Consider the following 20088-nt stretch of genomic DNA (forward strand, 5'->3'; position numbering starts at 1 on the left):
GGGGTTAAGGCAAAATTCTAAACCAAGTCAAATGATCAAATCAAGCATGAGAACAATATTAAAATATTTTTCAGAACAATAAAACTGACAGGGTTTATCACCCACAATACACCATTGAAAGAACTAGTAAAGGATATAGTTCAGCAGGAAGAAAAGGGAACTAGGAGAGAAGAAATGAGATACAAGAAACAGTGCAACCATCTCTCACTTTGGACAACTTTTAAAGAAAAGACAGAGACACAAAGGAAGCAGGGAGACATGTATACATGTATTTTATCCATCTGACCAACTTTTCTATTAGGACAGAATAATCTCGTCTCTCAAATTCTCTTGTTCTTATGCCATGTGGTATTTTCTTGCTCTCTCTGAAAATTGGGATTGCAAGATGTCTTGACCATTTCTTTCCGTTTGAGGCCACACACGAAGTTGAAAGCACATGTCTTACTGATTAAATCTGGTTAATTATAAAGTCTTTAAAAATTGACCTCAGGACTTCCCTGGTGGCACAGTGGTTAAGAGTGCACCTGCCAAGGCAGGGAACATGTGTTCGATCCCTGGTCTGGGAAGATCCCACATGCTGCACAGCAACTAAGCCTGTGCACCACAACTACCGAGCCTGTGCCCTAGAGCCCGAACGACTAGAGCCCGCTCTCTGCAACAAAGACAAGCCACCGCAATGAGAAGCCCGCACACCACAACAAAGAGTAGCCCCCACCCGCCACAACTAGAGAAAGCCCGCGCACAGTAATGGAGACCCAACGCAGCCAAAAATAAATTAATTAATTAAAAAAAATTTTTGACCTCCACAATGTTTGCTGTGCTACCACGGTGCTAAATGCTTGAATTTCCCTTCCATGAAATATTTAGAGTTGTTCAATAAACTCCATTTTTTTTGCACATTGTGATGAGTATTGGACAATATTTCAACCAAAGATTTTAGACATCTAACTCAGTGTTTCACAGCTCTGCTTTTCATCTGTTAATAAATAATATTCTTTTATTCACTGGAATGTATGCATGCAATGCTCACCTTCTAATATTAATATAATTCTATATGGGTAAATATCAATTTCTAAAATGAAGTCTTGGAAGGTGAGCTACCTATGGGTCCATGATTTATGTGCATGGCACTCTTCTGATAAATGTTTTTTAAAAATTTGAAAGCACACTCCTCCTCCCCAAAGTTAGAATCTTACAACAAAAGTAGAAACCTAAAACTCAACTATACAGAGGAAACACCTGGGCAAAACTGCCAACTGAGGTTAGACTGAGAAGAGAAGAGAAATTGAACTTAAAGCTTAAGAAAGAGCTCTGTTTAGAAGAGAAGGAAGTAAAACTAGAATGCATGTAGATAAGAGAGAAATGTGTGGAAAAGTTGAGACAGAATCCTTGAGGGGGAGTTTTAAAAAGAGGAAACAAGTGCTGTAGGAAAGTAGGAGAGGGAGTGAGCACAGGCTCAGAGGTCAGTGCTCACAGGAGAGAACATTTCTCGTATGGAAGCAGCAGCTGGGAGGGCTCAAAGGGAATGAGCCAGGATAGATTTTAGAAAAAGGTAAAAGACAAAAACAAATAAAAAACATACTTTAGTATGATCTCAGTTCAGAAAATAAAAAGATGTGGAGTTATTTATCCCCTACCAGCTTCAAAAAAAATTAATGGAAAAAGCCCTGTCACACATTTATTCTCGACCACAATGATGATTAACAGTGCCTCTCTTCTAAACGCCATAAAAACATTTGTTTGACAGAGGAAAATGTAGAATAAAATTACATCCAAAATCTCTCATTCCAGACAGTAATTTTTATCTCATTGATAAAAACCATTTGCCAACTGCAATTAAAAATGTAAAAATAATGGATTTGATTTTCATATTATTTCTCTTCTTTTCACTTGCTTTGACCAAAAAGCATGTTTTGACAAAGGGACAAAGGAAGCTGAGGCCTTAAAGGGCAGTCTTTAATTGGTTGAAGTTAAATTAACAATGATTACAACTTTACCAATTCAATTAATGGATATGAGCCATTTCTCTTTAATTTAGAAAAAATTGAAATATCTAAAACATCTTCCAAAATCACTTCTAAATTCTAATTTTGCAAGCTATAGTATAATAATTTATGTTTACTGTAGTTAACATATTTATTTTACAGAGGCAAAAAGTTCAAATGTATATTATGGTAAAATTATATTTTATGCACTAAAAGGATCTCATTCCTAATCATTGTGCTCACATTCCAATTTTACAGGGCTCATAGAAAATGATTTTCCGTTTTATATGATTTTGTGGATTCACAGTATTTTTCTAACTTTATAATATCAGAATACTAACCCCCAAGTATATTGTCAGCTTCCTGTAGAAAGATATAACTTTTTTAGGACTGACCTATGAGGCAGTAAGTATGTTCTCTCTGTAATAAATTTTCCTGTCAAAGTGAATATTTTAAGAGATATGACTAAATAAATTGAAGCTAATTTTTCTGAAGTAATTTTCTCAATTTTTAATGATTATTTAATTTTAATAAATTATAGTCTCAAGTATTTTATATGACTAAATTATTTTATACTGTAATTACATACAAAACTGAGGGTACTATTAGAAAGCAGACATGAGTTAATAAATTATAGCAAACCTCTCAATTACTCTATTTGTCATCTGGGGTGAAATAAATTTTGAGAATGTATGCAGCTGACTTAAAAATGTATGTTGTTTAAAAACTGAGGATGTCTGTAGTTGGGGGTGTATATAGCTGGCTTAAACACAAAGTTCTTACCTTTGTCTGAGGCAAGGATTGTAATATTATATATACCATTTCTGGTGGTCTTTGCCTCTCTATCTAGGCTTCTGAAAGTTGTGATTGATCCTGAGTTTTCATCAACAGTGATCCATCCTTCTGGATCACTTAATTTCTTATACCTGTAAGTAATGATGAATTAAAATAGCAAAATGGATCATAAGCCAAATTACAATACTGGTATCAAAATAAGTTATACATTTTAAAAACATGGTAAATTTGAAATCAACTAAAACAGAATTACAAGTACCTTATGCCACTGCTACTATTTGTTTCCTGGACATATGCTTTATATCCACTGCGCTTTGTGCCCACTGGTACATTTTCTTTAATACGAACAAATTGCACTGCAGGGCTACACTCAGGGCCTTCATCCTGATTTTGTACATTAACAGTGACAGTCGCCATGTTCACGGTTCGTCTTGAACTACCAGAAAGTGGAGCTTCATTAACTACACTGATTTGCAGGGTCACCTCTTGTTTTTCTTCATAATTCAGTGGCTACAAAAGCAAGCGTATTGGAAATCAGATCAAGAAATAGTACTTGGCAATGTGAACTAGTGTGTAACCAGTTAGCTTTGGAAATATGTAAGTGTTGTGTCGGGAACAGTCATGAAAATATTAAACATATACCCACAAATATGATGGTGGTGGAAGGAGGGAAACCCTTCAACTGATTGAGCATTTGGGTGGAGCCAGCAAAAAAAAAAAAAAAAAAATCCTCAACTGCAAATTTAACACAAGTAATATTATAGGTCCTGATGGCGATTTCAGGTAGTATTTAATGAAATATTATTTGAAATATTACTTTAGGGACTCCATACCCTAATCAACAGTAATTTACTAGTCCATTAATTTTGGAACCGCTTTTCCTACCCCTCTGAGATGAGTACAATTATTCCTACCTGGTTTGGGGTAGAAAACGTGGGTCAAATTTTATGAAATGTTTTCAAGATAGGAGAGACAAGAAAATAGAAAGCTTATGGGCTTTACACTTTCCTTTTTAATCTCTTTTATCCAAGTTACTCTCTAAAAAATGGGTAGTACCAAGTTTAATGGAAGGTTTTCATTTTATTTTGCCTGATATCTAAAGAAAGAGAAAAGACTTAAGGGACAATCCCTTTGTTGTTGGGGTTTTTTTGTTTTGTTTTTTTGTTTTTTTTTTTGTGGTACGTGGACCTCTCACTGTTGTGGCCTCTCCCGTTGCGGCGAGCACAGGCTCCGGACGCGCAGGCTCAGCGGCCATGGCTCACGGGCCTAGCCGCTTAGCGGCATGTGGGATCTTCCTGGACCGGGGTACGAACCCGTGTCCCCTGCATCGGCAGGCGGACTCTCAACCACTGTGCCACCAGGGAAGCCCCTTTTGTTGTTTTGAAACAGAAATTAACCCACAAACTGAAGCTAATTTTCATCATTGTAAGAAAAAAAGAATTCATCATGTTTGATCCATTCTCCTTGTGAATACGTACAGAAGGGAAGCTACAGAGACCCAGGATAGAATCATGTTTTAGTTAGAGGCAGCAGAAATAACCCCATGGTTTTGTCCAAAGCCATAGCTCAGATCACTTTATGGGCTAACTCTGCCTCCTGAATTCGCAGTGATGTCTTCTGAGATAATTTTAGAATATTATTAGAAAGAGATTTTAGAAGTATCTACATCTTCAAATGGGTGAGGATTCCCACTTTGAACCAGGAAGCTAAGAATGTAATGTACACTGGATACAGATGAACAGATCTATAAACAGCTTCCCTATGGGTCTGACCAGGAATAACTCATCATTTGGAAAATTCAGTAATTAAGTAGAGGCTCCTGGACACAGCTATAGATAGAATGGACTAGGAAAGTTTGGCAGTGTCCCAGTGGTGTCAAAGCTGTGCTAGTTTTTTAATTGTTAAGAGATACTGGTTACAAAGTGGGTACTATATCGTATTAATTGAACATGCATATATAATCATTTTAAACTATCATGCCTTTATAAAATGTTCTCCAAAATTTGTATATTCATCCCACTATATATATGAAAAACATAGTGTTTACATTTACCTAAATATCTATTTTATTCCTACATTTACCATAATTCCTTTCTTTTCATTAAGCTCTAGTATGCTAATCTGTGACATTATAAGCTACAAATAACTAATTTCCTAAGTTATTCTTACCTTAACTACACACAGAATTCCTTCATTGGTTTTGGGATCTGTTACAATTTTAAAATTTCCATCTTCATTGCCCTTTAAAATGGTATAATTAGCTCTCCAATTAGCAGTATTAATTAAATCCTTATCCGTAACGGCAACATGTAAGATTTCCACATCAATTCTATTTTCCTCCACTGATGTCTCATACTAAAATAAAAAAAAATAAAAAAAAAAAGTTTAATTAGTAACTCTCGCAAAAATAAAACACCAGGTAAAGCCAGCCCAGTTCTTCTAACTTCTAAAGTACTATGTTAACATGACTTTAAACCCCAAGTCCAAACTACTGACACGTGGCTGGGAATACTTCATTTGAAATCATGGAGCATGGGTGAAGGTGCACATATGTAGCAACTAACACTACATTGTACATTTTTCTTTTATTAATATCACACACTTACAGAAGAACTGTTGAATGCTGGCAAGTTGTCATTCACATCTTCAATATTAATGATGCAAGTTGCAGTTGTCTGCAAACCAAAATCTTGACCATCCATGTCTTGTACTTTTATTTTCAATCGGTATTTATCAATTACCTGAAAAGTAAGTATTAATTATTGAGTGAAAGCAACATTGTAAATGAAATCTTAATTTACACTCTATAATTTCCCTTGCATTCAAATTTAAGAGGTACACTATTAGATTTCATAGTTTTCATGTACTGGCAGAAGAACAATTTCCTCACACTAGTAATTTTCAATTAATTTACGAAAATAGAGTAGTTTCTCAAATTGAAAGTGCTACTCATGGAATTAACTGGTTTTAGCATTACTTAACAGAAAGAGAAGATATAGTCATAGTACATTTTAAATTGCCTAGTAATTAATCAAATTTTTTATCTCCTATGCAAAGTACATTCTTATATTCAAAAATACACAGCAGTGACTCTATACCAGTCTCGTAATGAAGCAGTAAGGGTATCCTCCTGTAAAAAAAGGTGGATTTTAAATATTTACTTTACATTTACTAAAAGATCATTAAATTAGCATGAAAACAAAGTTCTGGAACTATGTAATTTTTTCTTCTTCATGGAAAATAGATTCTGGTTCTTAAGGGTTTTCCGTTCTTCAGAGATTGCAGAAGGCTCATCACTGGTTTTTAAAAATGTGTATCTCCTCATAATGGTTTCATTTGTCACAAGTATTGAGATATGTAAGGATTAACAACAACACTAATAATAATGTCTTCTGGACTGAACATTAGGAGGCTTGGGTTCTACTTCCAAGTTCAAAAATAACAAATGTACTCTTGGGCGGTTGGAAAAGTTATTTTCCCTAGCTTTCCTCTTCTATAAAATTATAACAACACCTTCCTTTATAATTCACCTCTTTTCATTAAGACTAAACTATATGTAAAAAACTATCCTAACCGTCCACCTAGAATATTCACCCTTCTCTTAAAAAGCCACCTTCTTGGGGCTTCCCTGATGGCGCAGTGGTTAAGAATCCACCTGCCAATGCAGGGGACATGGGTTCGAGCCCTTCTCCGGGAAGATCCCACATGCCGCGGAGCAACTAAGCCCGTGCGGCACAGCTACTGAGCCTGTGCTCTAGAGCCCGCAAGCCACAACTACTGAGCCTGTGTGCCGCAACTACTGAAGCCTGCGTGCCTAGAGCCCGTGCTCTGCAACCAAAGAGGCCACTGCAATGAGAAGCCCGTGCACCGCAATGGAGTAGCTCCTACTTACCGCAACTAGAGAAAGCCCTTGTGCAGCTATGAAGGCCCAAAGCAGCCAAAAATAAAATAAATAAAATAAATAAATTCTTTTTAAAAGCCACCTTTTTCCCTTTAGACCTCTTAAACTTTCTAGCCCTCATGTATTACCTAAAATAAAACTAATATTTCTCTCGATCACTATGCTTTTTACAAACCCAATTTTTCCCAATTTACTCTTCTCTCATAATCAATCACGTGTAGAGTTAAAAATTCATGGCCTTATTTCATTAAAAAATTTTTAAAAGCTCATACTAGTATTACTTATGGGAGGGAATATGTATTCTGTTTGTAATAAACTATGATTTATTGGGAATGATCAACTGGCTGATAAAGAAAGAAATCAAGTTTGGGACCTAAATATTAACTTGTGATATCTTCAGATGGAAGAAAAATTCTGATGTTTAAAGAGCTTAAAGGGCTGAAGGCCAACAATAAAAAAATTGGAAACCTGGGATCAAAAAGTGAGTCCAGAGCTCTCTTGGGTAAAAGCACTCCAAGACTCCTTCATTAGTCAAATGTTTTCAACTGATTTATCAGAAGGATCTATTCAAGGCTTGATGATAAAAGAGAATTTGGTCTATAATCTGCTCTTTCTGAGCACATAAATTCCATGAAGAATCTGTATAATTTGTAGAGCTGTGACAGCAATTCATTCATTCAACAAATGAAATTGCATTCTTCATTGGCACATACTCATGGTAAAAATAAATAAATTATAAATTATAAAATTGAATTAAAAATAAAAATTTACCTAGGAATGTCCTTGTAAATGCAGTAAAAATGATTAATTTTAATAAATTTTATTAGATTTCAACCCATAGTCTATGTAAAGAAATGGGAGGTATATATAAAGCACTTCTGCATAACATAGTATGATGTTCTTTTCATGGAAAAGTACTTGTGTGATTGATTTATAAGCTGAACTAGCTATCGGGTTTTTTTTTTTTCATAGAATACCATTTTTACATGAAAGACACCTATGGTTATTCAGACTGGTATATTTGGAAGACATTTTGTCATAGGTAAAGTGAATATGTCATTTCAAGGAAAACAGCTATTTGTTGCCAATGGTCAATTGGAGTTTTCAAGCCAAAATGAGGATTCTGGAAAACTTTTATGAACCATCGTGATATTAATGGAGATGAGGAGGTGATTTTTTCCAATATTGTTTAATTAGATGTGTCAGTATTTGGAGGATCGACATAACTCAGGGAGTCAATATTTCCCATATGACTAATGCACGATGTTACAAAATCACACATGGTAAACTATCCACTCATAGCAGAAGAAAGACCCATGTATTTTGATGTAACAAAGTAGGAAAGTTCATGGACAAGGCTTCTTCAGAGTGTACATTGCAAAACACATTTATGACACTACCACTTGTCAAGATTTGGTGTATCAAAGAAGACTATCCACAATGATCTGAAATTACTATTAAAATACTGTTTTCTAACTTCGTATCATGTTGGATTTTCTTTACATATTTCGACTAAAACTATATAACAGACTGAATGCAGGAGATGTGAGAATCCATTGGTCTTATATTAAGTCAGGTATTGAAGAGATTTAGAAAATGCATAATAATGCCATGCTTCTCACTAAATTACTTATTGTTTTAGGAATGTAATCATTTTTTATAAAAATATTATTTACATTAACATGTAATATATTATTTTAATTGGGTAAATAAATATATAGTCTAAACTTTTATAGTTTTAAATACTTACAGATTAAATAGTGATAAATATAACCCACATAAACAAAGGATCTTTGGAATTTCCAATAATATTTAAGACTGTAAAGGGGTCCTGAGACCAGAAAAGTTGCAGACCACTTCTATGGGAGAGGGAGAGGAAATGAATCGATATGAGTTTTAGGAATCAAAGAAAAATGTGACAAACACATATTACTATATTTTAAGATTAAGGATTATAAATGTAGGAAGTAGGCCAGAATAAAGGTTTGGTGGAGGAGGTAATAGTTTAATAACAAAATGAACAATTACTAAACTGGGGAAGTTGCAGTAGAAATGGACAGAATGTGAATGTTAAGATCACTTTGGAGTCAATATCAAATGCTTTGGAAAGTAATTTGATCTGCAAGAAGAGACATCAGATACAATTTTAAGAACATGAATCCAAGGTGACAATAGAAAAAAAGTGTAAAGGAAAAGAAGGTACTGATGGCATTTTAGCTAGAGAACATGGGAAGGAGAGCATGTTTAGAAGGAAAGAAGAATTCATTTCTAGATGTACTGAATCTTAGGTACCTGTGAAATGTTCAAATAAGGATTTCTAGCAGTAAACTGAAAATGTTAAACCAGAGATCAGAGGCAGATAAACTTTCATTTAATCTATGTAAGGGGAAAGAGTGTAAATGAGATTGTTCATGAAGAAATAACACAGATAGAAAAAGAAGCATTGCTATCTGTAGATAAGAAAATTCCACAAATTCTGAAAGTTTTACTTTTCATATATGACATGTCTTGTTTTTTACAACTATAAATATGTTTATATTAGGAAATTTGATTTTATAAAACATACAATTCAGGAGAGAATGAATTAGCGGTTCAAAGTCAGAGCATTGCAAGGTCAATGACCTCCAATAACCTACCTAAAATAATTTTTGTTAAATTAGATTCACAACATTCTTTTCAAAAGCACATCTGCAGGTGGTATACAGAGATATGCAGGTACTGCTAAGTAGCCATGTGATAATCAGGCTTTATTTGTTAATATTTATGTTACCTCTCTGTCTAGCTGAGACGATGATGTGGTGATCACACCTGTAGTTGAATGCATAGAAAAGAGGGTGGGTGATGCTGGCAACTGCTCAATGATGGAGTACCTTAGACGTGTGTGCAGTGAGTCAGGCTCATCTTCATCAGTTGCACAAACCTGTCCCACGGTAGTACCTACATATGGAAAAATCCTCTTTAATTTCAAAAACTTTTACAGTTTCAATTTTCCCTTTATTTGACTCCTCTCCATCTACCACAAAAAAGTTTTGGACCACATAATTGATAATAGTAATAGTTTTTATACATTCTCAGACTTCTATATAAAATAACACTTACTTTTAAATATCCCAGTATTCCAACATTTTGGAATTTGGTGACCGTATTTGTATTTATTGTATTTATTGTATAAATTTATAAATGTTGATAATATCCCTCCATGGCCTTTGTATTTCTAGACTAAAGAATTCCAATTATTCTTTAACCTTTTTCTATTTGTAAGCCTACACTTAAATTGATCATATGAGTCAGTTTGCTCTGAAAATTCTTGGTTTAGTTAGATCTTTCTAAGGGAAGACTCAAAATCTGCATTCCGACTCCTAGCTGAAATGGTCAATTTTCAAAAGACTGAGAAAATATATTATTCTCCATGACCCTTATGATAATGCTCAGAATACTGTCTATCATTTAATCACTATAGAACATCAGCCAGGTCTCTTCAAGGCCAAGACATCTATTGCTCAAAGACTTATTCTTTTTTAGAAAAGAATATTCTAAAAACATTCTTAGAATATTTAGAAAATATGGTATCTTAAAAGTATTTATTTTACCTCACACAGGAAGGCAAAGTAACATTGAGTCACTCCTATTTTTCAGGCACTGTGCTTGGCCTTCAAGGTATATTGTGCTTCATTTAACCTTCAAAACAACCTTGTATATTAATATCCCATTTTACAGATGAGGAAACCAAGGCTTGTCAAGATTAGGAAACTTGCCCAGGGTCATGTCAGACAGCTAGCAAAAGGCAGAGTAAAATGCCACCTACAGCCGCCTGTCTGGCAAGTCCCTTGTTCTTGGCAGCAGGATGTGCCACCTCCCAGTGGCCAGAGTGAAACTCAGCTAATGAATTGAAACATTAAGTTGCCGTATATTGCCACGGTAGGTACTCACCAACTCTGCAATTTTCAGAAACATTAAAAATGTAAGTTGTTTCTGTAAAAATTGGGAAGTTATCATTCTCATCCTCGATTCTGATTAGTAGGGGCAGTGGATATTCTGGAGTATATCCATCCTGAGTTGTTGCAAAGGCAACTAGCTGTGAAGAGAGAGTAAAATTGAAAAAAAAAAAAAAAAAAAAAAGCAAAAAAAAATACAGTTCAAACTTGCTTTCGCTTTGGCTTTCATTTGGAGACAGTTCAGCATCCCAGTGTGGATTTCACCGTTTATTACTGTTTTTGGACGTGAACATAACCTTAATGCCAGAAGAGATGGTTAATTTCATGGTGCACTACAGCATTTTATGTTTAAATTTATCTAATATAATAACATAGCTAAATTTGGTTTCCTCACCATTGCTGTATTGTTGTTCATGAGTGTAAGGGTTTTTATTATTATTTTCCTGAAAGAGTCTTGAGAACTATTTTGCTTTGTTTGAAAGTTTCAGGTGCATGAATTTTAAATACAATTTTCTGGATCTTTTATAACTTTGAATTCTTAGGATTCCAAATTCCCCAGGTGCAGTTAACTGAGATATTAATTTATTTTCTAATTAGAATTTTAGGCATATTGATGATTGTATTTAGATAACTGTCTTCATAAGAATTTTTTAATTTAAAAAGGGGGAGTCAGAAATGGACCAAATGAGTGGTTATAAATTGGGTCTAGAATGCAATTTATTCTTTTGATTTTATAATATGAATTTCAATTCCAATTTTTCTCATAACAACTATCATAGAAAGAACAGACCATCACAGGTACTTAGAAGGTCATGTTGTAGTAATTCTAAAACTAAGTAATTACATCATCCAAAATAGATATAAAATAATTAAAACTAAGTTAAGCAAAATGACCAGCTCCTGTTGGAAAATCAACACAACATTAGGTTAAATTCTTATCTATTAATGCTCATCCCACCACAGGAGGTTGCCCAGATGATGAAAAGACCTATTTATCCTAGTTAAGCACTGTCCGCACTCCTTACTTGCTCACCACAAGTTAACTTTCTCTCATTGCAAAGGTACCAAGGCTTAACTTCTGAACTTGACTTAACCTCCTATGGTATCAATCTCAGTACCATAAAGAGGTTCACAGATCTTTTCTGCCAAATAAATAACTACTGTTCAAAGTGGTCCTCTTTTTTTTTTTTGAAAAGAAAAATAGTAAACTGTAATTCCCAGAATAATCTAATAGAATCGAAGGCTATTTATTCTATAAAATTCTTTTTGCTGCCAGTCAGGTCTGTACTATCAGATATACCCAGAGCACGGATGCCAAAATCAGAAAACAGTCAAGAGTATATGAATTGAGGAAGAGAGACGAAATAGCCAAGTTCAATTTTACTAATACAATATGTAAACTTTAGACTTTACCTCAAAAGATGGATACTTTTCACGATCTACAGCACGAGTACAAAACAGTTTTCCAGTATCTCTCTCTACATAAAATAAATTTAGAGGTTCTTTGTCAACTCCAGGCCCACTTATGGAATAGTAAATAGTGTAGTTTTGTGCTGTATCAGATTGAATCTAGAAAGTAGACATCATATACATAAAAGACAAATTTGTATTTCAGCAAAACTTTCATTTATATACTTATGCAATCACACTGACATTTTACAATAAGTAATTGCCCTCTTTAATTTATTATTATGTCTGAATAAAAAGCAGCAATAGAATAAGGAAGCCTAATAATTGTGAAATTCAAGAGCAAGGCATGAGGAAAATAATGTAATAGCATCTTAGCTTTCCAGAATAACTAAGAAATACATTAAAGGCTACATGTAACTACATGGATCAAGCATTTTGGACTTTCCCTGTCTTGGATAACAAAGTATTCTGAGCATGAAAAGTTATCCTTTTGTCAATGTTTTACACCTCAAGTTTTATTATATATAACATATTTGAGACACTGGGTTTAAAGTATACCGTCGGCAGGCAAACATTTGGAAAGTGGTTTCCTTAATTAGTTTTTGTTATTTCTCAGCATCTTGTCAATTATAGGGGCTAAATGGGAGGATGAAAATGAGTGAGAATGGAAATGATGCAATATCTTGGCAAGTGTGCTACTTTGGTATTTGATTCAAAAAGAAAATTTTTTCCAAATTGTTTTCATCCTCTTAGTAGGATCCTTATCTATTAGGATGATTAACAATTATTTTCTAACAATTTCTTTCTCAACTTTAAAATGCTCTTTTCTCAGATGCATTGAATTTGTTGGTGGGATATAAACAAGGATTCTCTCTCACCATTTCAAGAACTGGGGGAAAAGAAACCTAAGAGCTAGACTGAATGGTAGTGACCACTGATAAGGGAGGAAGGCAAGAAGATTTGTTAGGGTTTCCACTAAAAATGAAACAGGGGAGAGAAAATGTGGATCCAGTGTGATTTAAGCAGTGGACTTGGGAAGAAACCATGGAAAGGTGTACGTGTCTTTCCCCTTCATGGCATTTGACCTGTTATCAACAATTTCATCCTTTGTTATGGAAGATGTTTTGGGATTTTCTAGACTATGCCCAGGCTCTGAGATACCCTTGATGATATGAAAATTCATTAAGGAAGCATGTGTTTGACAGTGCTATATGGGTTTTACAGTTTTATAAATGGCTTTTGCATGACTAAAACTGCAAAAATAGTATACATAGGTATAGAGAGATGCATTTATACCATATATTGAAACATATGATAGACATACTCACCCATACATTCATACACACATACTTTTTAAATAACTGCATACTCATTGTCTAAATTTTTTACAAAGATGGAAACCATAGACTCTCACAGTGGAAGGAAAGTAAATTATACCTGTTGAAGAAAAAGTGGGAAAGGACCCAAGGAATTCTCAGACACTGAACAAGGAATAGGAGCCCATCTTCTCTTGGCACGTATTAGAACTTTTTCTTGAGAACGCCTTTTCCTCAGTACCTCAATTTAGAAGACAAAAAAATATTAATAATAAATAAAGCCAACGAATACTTTATTTTCAAATTTTAAAACTCTGATACATCTTTCTCCTCTCATGAAGATTAGCTGGGGAGGCGTTAAGACCATGGTTGTGCTTGAAAACCAAACGAAATGTCAATACTAGAAAAAAAATAACCAAGAAATCCCTGCCCTAACTGCTATCACAGCAATCCTCTTGAGAAAATAACTTGGTGGGAACATGGAAGAGAGAGAGGTGAAATTGGAAGCCTAGAAGCAAAACTGAAAAAAAAAAAAAACTGTACTGTTGCCACACTGCCATGCAAAAACATGGGAGGAGAAATATGCAATGAATGTAAGTAGACAGGTGCCCTTCTAAATTTAGCATAAGCATCTTCCACTCACTGGCAACTAGGAAGAGCCAGGGGACCAACAGAGAGATCTGTGTCAGAAGGAGGAGAGAAACATGGTGACAACTCTCAAACAGCTGTCATGAGTAATGGCCAGGGGTTGAATGAAGTCATTTTGATCTTGGATGTCAAAAAGTCGTAAGTATGCGTGAAGTCCAAACCTTAACCTAAAATAGTCCTCAATTTTCTAAGACTAAAAATTATGCTAAGATACATGAGACCTATCTCTGGATGCCTCATGTATCTCAGAGTAATTAACCATGTCATGACCCTATACTGCTGCCCAGAGTAGGACACCATCCTAAGTCATTAGCGTGCCATATGAGTTCTTGAATAATTAAAAGCTACAAAGTCCAAGTTATATACAAATATCTTAAACAATAATGTTTCTTGTTTTGGAAACCTATTCCACAGTGAAGATCAAGAAATGCTTCTCTGTGTCTAATCTCAAGTTCTCATGCTGTCCCATATCCCAATTTCTCCTTTTATGTCCCAAATAAAAGGAAATTATCATCTGTGATAACCGACTGATGTTGAACAACCCTTTTCCATTTCAACACTGTTAACTTGAGTCATGGCTTTTATTCTTCTTCAAGCTAAATTATCCCATATCTTTTCTGATTCACATCTTCCCTGGTCATGTTAGTTCCACCTGAAGAAAATAGTTCATCATACTTCATTTTTATACTGTGGTATACCTTTGTTTGTTGCTCTAAAAGGACAAGTATTTTCTTCTCTTCTTGGGTTTCTGTGTTGGAAAGTAATATGGTAAAAGATCTCTTCGCTGAGGACAAAAGAATGGCATTTGTTGTATAGACTGAACCATCTTCTAAAATTTGGAAATCAGGATCACTTGAATGAATTAGATTTGCAGATTTAAAGCACTCCTTCAGGTTAACTGTAGAAAATGTACAGAGCAATCATTTGTAAGGTAAAACAAAGCAATATATAGCTTTAACAGTAAGCTATGCATTTGAGGTGGGGCAGTCAAAAACTTTAAATACACTGACACTTGTAAGTTTTGCATTTTTAAAAGGATATATGAAACTATACGGTTAATTCAGTTGTGTTTAACTAAACATATCCATCACTTCTGATACCTACTTCACAGCCTTTTAAAGAAGAGACATTTGTTCAGAAATAAAAGCATGTGAATTCTACAGTTTGAATATTAAACTCACACCAAAAAAGTTTTTCTTTATTAACTGAAACTAGCCACAGAGCAATACATGAGAACACTTAAAATAAGTTAAACAGAATCTAGAGATTAAAACTGGCAGTTATTACATTAAATTATTACTGAACTCTTTGCATCTGTTGTTAAATAGTCACCGTATTCTGTATCTTCATTGGTCTGATCTTTTGGTATACATTTGAGTTACATGAAAAAAATAATTGAAAAAAAAATATGTGGAAGTAAATGTTGTAAGATGCCAAAATATTTTAGGATAAAAACCCAAAAACAACACCTTTAAACTCAAGAAATAATTTCAATACTATTTCTCAATTTCATAGATGTGTTATAACATATACCATATCCTTCATCTAACGTAAATATTAGTAACTACTTCATTACTCAAACTAAACAATTTTAACTACTTTATATAATCATGTTTTTCAATAAAGTACAATATTCTGTTCATTGGATTGACACCATGTATATTTAAAAAAATGTATTGGAATGTACTATATTAGTTTTAACTATTAGTACCAATACAGTTATCCTCCTAAAGATTACACTAATTTTACAAGATCATACCAAATTAGGATTTATTACATATTTTGGCAGTTTCTTACCTCTACCAATAAATTTTTCAGCATCTAGTTTGGAGGGGACATGTAGTGTCACTGTTTTGCAGGCATCACAGGCAAATGTTAAGATCTAAAAAAATCAGTATTATACATTAAAAAGAGCCTTTTCACGTGTACATAGTTTATACAAATTTGTATAATTACAAATCTGTTTATATAATTAGCAAAATAAAATAAAAAGCATACAGTGGATTAAGAATTCAGAAAAAAACTGCATAGAAGAGAAGAATAAAAACAACAGACTAAGAGCCATGGCTCCCTCCCTCACAAAGCATGTAAACTCAGAGAATTGCTTATCCTCTTGGGCTCTGTTTCCTAGTCTGTAAAATGAAGTTAATAATAATTTCACTAACTTAGTGGATATACTGAGAAACCTATGACACCCTTTTGTGGGGAAGCACTGGAAACTATTAGGAAGGCAGCAAAGGTATGTAAAAGGAAAGAGAAACAAAAACAAATTTAATGAGCCAGCAAGTTGTTTCAATTAACTGTCAACTGTCTATGAGTTTTGGTACCAAATCAAAAATATCCTAAAGAAAATTCCGATGCTTTTAAAGAGAAGCACTGACTCATTGCCATGCAGTGACTTAAGAAGTATTTACATATGACCCCACGCATATAAGCACACAACTTTGAAATATGAACTTATTTTGAAGTTCTCAATAATGAGAATTAAGGTCAATGTTAAAAATATTTCACTTAAAAAATTTAAATGATTTAGTGATTTATGCTGAACCAATTCCAATACAATATATATTTGAGCACACTGAAAATAAATTCTGTTCTCTCTGAAACTTTATAATGGATGCTTCTGAAAGTTTCACAGTTTTTTGCAAAGGTTTTTGACGAAAAGCAAAACAGCCAACCAGCATTTACACTGTTACTTAAACTTTTATTTTTTTTTTTGGCTGTACTGCGCGGCCTGCAGGATCTTAGTTCCCCCACCAGGGATCGAACCCGTACTCCCTGCAGTGGAAGCTCAAAGTCTTAACCGCTGGACCACCAGGGAAGTCCCTACACTGTTATTTAAAAGTCTATAAACATAAATTAAAATCATCAAAATTTGGATGAAAATTTTAATTTCCAAAATGCACTAAAGACCGTTTAAGTATCTAATTTAAATTATGTATGAAGGACCAAGCATGGCAGAGATTACATTTCATTTGGAACTCAGAGATGGACATAACAAAGAGACTGTACTTGAATTAGAAATAAAAAGATGAAAAGAATCTTCATTGGTTGCATAGCCCAGAGGGAATAGGAGTAGAATCAGACATGTGAAGAGTCCAGCTCAAAGTGACAGAAAGCATACACCCACTGATTCATTCAACCAACATTTCTTGGTTTCTGCCTAGGTGCCAGGAAGTGTTCAAAGGCTACTACGGTGAACAAAGAGAACTCGACCTCACAGAGATTATTTTATACTAAAAGACAAAAAGTAAATACACAAATGCACAAAGGTCACACAATGCCAAGAGTAAGTGTTACGAGAAAAATAAAACAGGAAGAGAGGGTGATAAAGACCAGAAACTTGAATGAAAGCAGGACGCAAACCAGTTCACTAACTGGGGAAGAGTCTTCCAGGTGGAGCGAAAAGCTAGGCCAAAGGCCCTAGGAGGGGACTTCACCTGGTGTGTTGAAGGAACAAAAAGAAGGGCGTAGCAGTAAACACAGTGAGGGAAGAGTGAGAGGACATGATATTGAAGAGACAATCATAGGCGTATCATGTAGGGTCTAAAAGGCCACAGTAAGGAGTGCAGATTTTATTCTGAGGGCAAAGAGAAGCACAGTAGGTTTAGACACTGGAGTGGCGTCACGTGGTGAGCATTTACACAGACTCATTCCGGTGGCCATGTGAGAACAGACTATGGGGGAAGACAGAGTGGAAGCAAGGAGACCCATTGGGAGGAATCTATCTGAGAGGAGAGGTGGTGACTTGTACTAAGGTAAAAACGATGGAAAAGGTGAGAAGTGGCCGAATTAAGACAATATTTCAGATAACAGTATCCTGGACATCCAGCCATTCATGCATTCAACAAATACTTACTGAATGTTCTAATATGTACCAGACACAGAGCAGTAAAAGGGATTCTCATGAAACATTCAATTCAAGGGTAAGACTTATTTGTAATTTCAATAATGTAGGATAAAAGCTATGACAGGGAAGTACAGGATGCTTTGGGATAGCACTAGGAACCAGCCTCCTCTAAGAGCCAGGTGAAGAGGGGCAACAAGTTAGCCATGTCACAGGGAGGCAGAGCTTGTATGCTGCAAACATAGGAACTGCATATGCAAAGGCCCAGAGATGACACAGACTTGAAAATGCAATTTAGGATGGTTGATGCATATAGCACAAGAGGGACAGGAGTTTAAAATGGATTCACAGAAGTAGGTGTGGGACAGGTCCTGAACAGCCTTAACAAAGTACACATACAGATTTTTTTCCTAAAGATAATAAGAAACCAAAGATTTGTTTTAAGCAAATAAATTACATAAGCAGCTTTCTATTTGAATAAGGTTAACTCTGACCAGTGTGACAAATGAATTAGGGGAACAATTTTCATTTCTAATAATGAGACCTAGGGCATTCAGTCCAACCCCCAGGCCAAAACTAAAAATGATGAATACATGTTTTTAAACCATCCTAAAACATCCAGCTAGGCAAAAACTGAGGATAAAGCTGGAACACAGTAGTAACCAGAAACAACTTCTAATCTGAAAAGATTAGATTCTGGCTTTTTGGCCTCAAGAGAGGGGAGTGAAATCAAAGCACAGACCTGCCTAAGATCTAAGAGAAGGTTTGTCCACATTAATCTGGATCCCCAAATGCAAAACCTTCATTGTAAGAGTAAGCTAGAAGTAAACTGGTCCTCACACGGATTTGTGATCCACACTCACATCACTCATTTGTTCTAGGAAACACAAGCCGCTAATTAGTTTAAAGAAGCCCTGGCATGTGATCAGCACCATAGGTGCTGAAAACCATTTGACCAAATTCAATAACCATTCTTAAATTTTTTTAAAAAGTGCCCCCAGTAAGAATTGATGAGTCCTACTTCAATATAATTTTATTTTATATTACAATGACATCATCAATGGAAAGGCACTAGCAGTAGCCTCACTAAACTCAGAAACAAGATAGACTTCCCAAGGGTCATCATCTATAGCTAACATTACATTAAAGTATATTAGGCAAGAGAATGATATTAGATGGCATATGAATTGAAAAGAAAGAGGTTAAAAAACCCCACTATTTGCATTTGATATGACTATTTATCTGGAAAACCCAAGGAAAGTAACCACAAAACAATAAGAAAATTTCATAAGGGAGCAGAAACAACTATTAAAACACAGAAATCATTAGTCATCATACACATAAACAAAATCTGTTAAACAATATAATGGAAAAGAAGAGATCATTTTCAAAAGTGATAAAAAATTAGAATATCAAAAAGTAAACTTAACAAGAAACATGTAAAGTTTATTTGAGAAAAACCTGAAAATATTTCTGAAGGACACAAAAGCAGACTTGAACAAAAGACACATATATTATTATGTTGGATAGTAAAAAATCAACAACATAAGTATATCAATTTACACTAAGTTAAATTATAAAGTTTATGATCCCAATAAAAATCGCATCGGGGGCTTCCCTGGTGGCGCAGTGGTTGAGAGTCCGCCTGCCAATGCAGGGGACGCAGGTTCGTGCCCAGGTGCGGGAAGATCCCACATGCCGCGAGGCAGCTGGGCCCATGAGCCATGGCGGCTGAGCCTGCGCATCCAGACCCTGTGCTCTGCAACAGGAGAGGCCACAACAGTGAGAGGCCCGCGTACCGCAAAAAAAAAAAAAAAAAAAAAAAAAAAAAAAAAAAAATCCCATCAATATTTTTTCTGGAACTAGACAAGCTGATATAAAATGTAATAAGGAAAAATAAACAATTAAAGATAGAAAAATTATGAAAAAGAAAAGCAATGAAAGGATATTAGCTTTAGCAGATACTGAAAGGTCTTATGAAGTCTCAATAATTAAAACAATGCAGTATTTGGTATATGAATAGACGGAAAGAGAGTAGATGCATATAAATTGGAAAGGAAGAAGTAAAACAGTTTCTATTTACATTTGTTACAACTGTATATAGACCATAGGGGTTGTAACTTTTTGTTAACACTCACTAGCCATTTATGAGTTTCTATTTCTCCACATTCTTGCCTACAGAGCCTGTTGTCAAACTTTTGGATGTTTGCCAAATGAGAAATGACATTTCAATGTATTTCTTTTTTTTGTA

General features: G+C 34.7%; 1 protein-coding gene across 3 annotated transcripts in view; it reads right to left on the bottom strand.

Moving 5' to 3' along the window:
• Positions 1–20088, bottom strand: part of DSC2 (desmocollin 2) — a 32079-nt gene that overhangs the window by 9471 nt on the left and 2520 nt on the right. For all 3 annotated transcript variants that reach the window (XM_060118261.1, XM_060118259.1, XM_060118260.1), the window contains 10 exons: positions 15788–15872; positions 14689–14888; positions 13464–13583; positions 12030–12185; positions 10612–10756; positions 9452–9618; positions 5387–5521; positions 4950–5135; positions 3040–3290; positions 2769–2911 (listed from right to left, as the gene is read on the bottom strand). In XM_060118261.1, coding sequence (XP_059974244.1) covers positions 2769–2911; positions 3040–3290; positions 4950–5135; positions 5387–5521; positions 9452–9618; positions 10612–10756; positions 12030–12185; positions 13464–13583; positions 14689–14888; positions 15788–15872 — 1588 coding nt within the window. The remainder of the gene's footprint in view (positions 1–2768; positions 2912–3039; positions 3291–4949; positions 5136–5386; positions 5522–9451; positions 9619–10611; positions 10757–12029; positions 12186–13463; positions 13584–14688; positions 14889–15787; positions 15873–20088) is intronic.

Source organism: Mesoplodon densirostris, chromosome 15, assembly GCF_025265405.1.
Source record: "Mesoplodon densirostris isolate mMesDen1 chromosome 15, mMesDen1 primary haplotype, whole genome shotgun sequence".
NCBI lineage: Eukaryota > Metazoa > Chordata > Mammalia > Artiodactyla > Ziphiidae > Mesoplodon > Mesoplodon densirostris.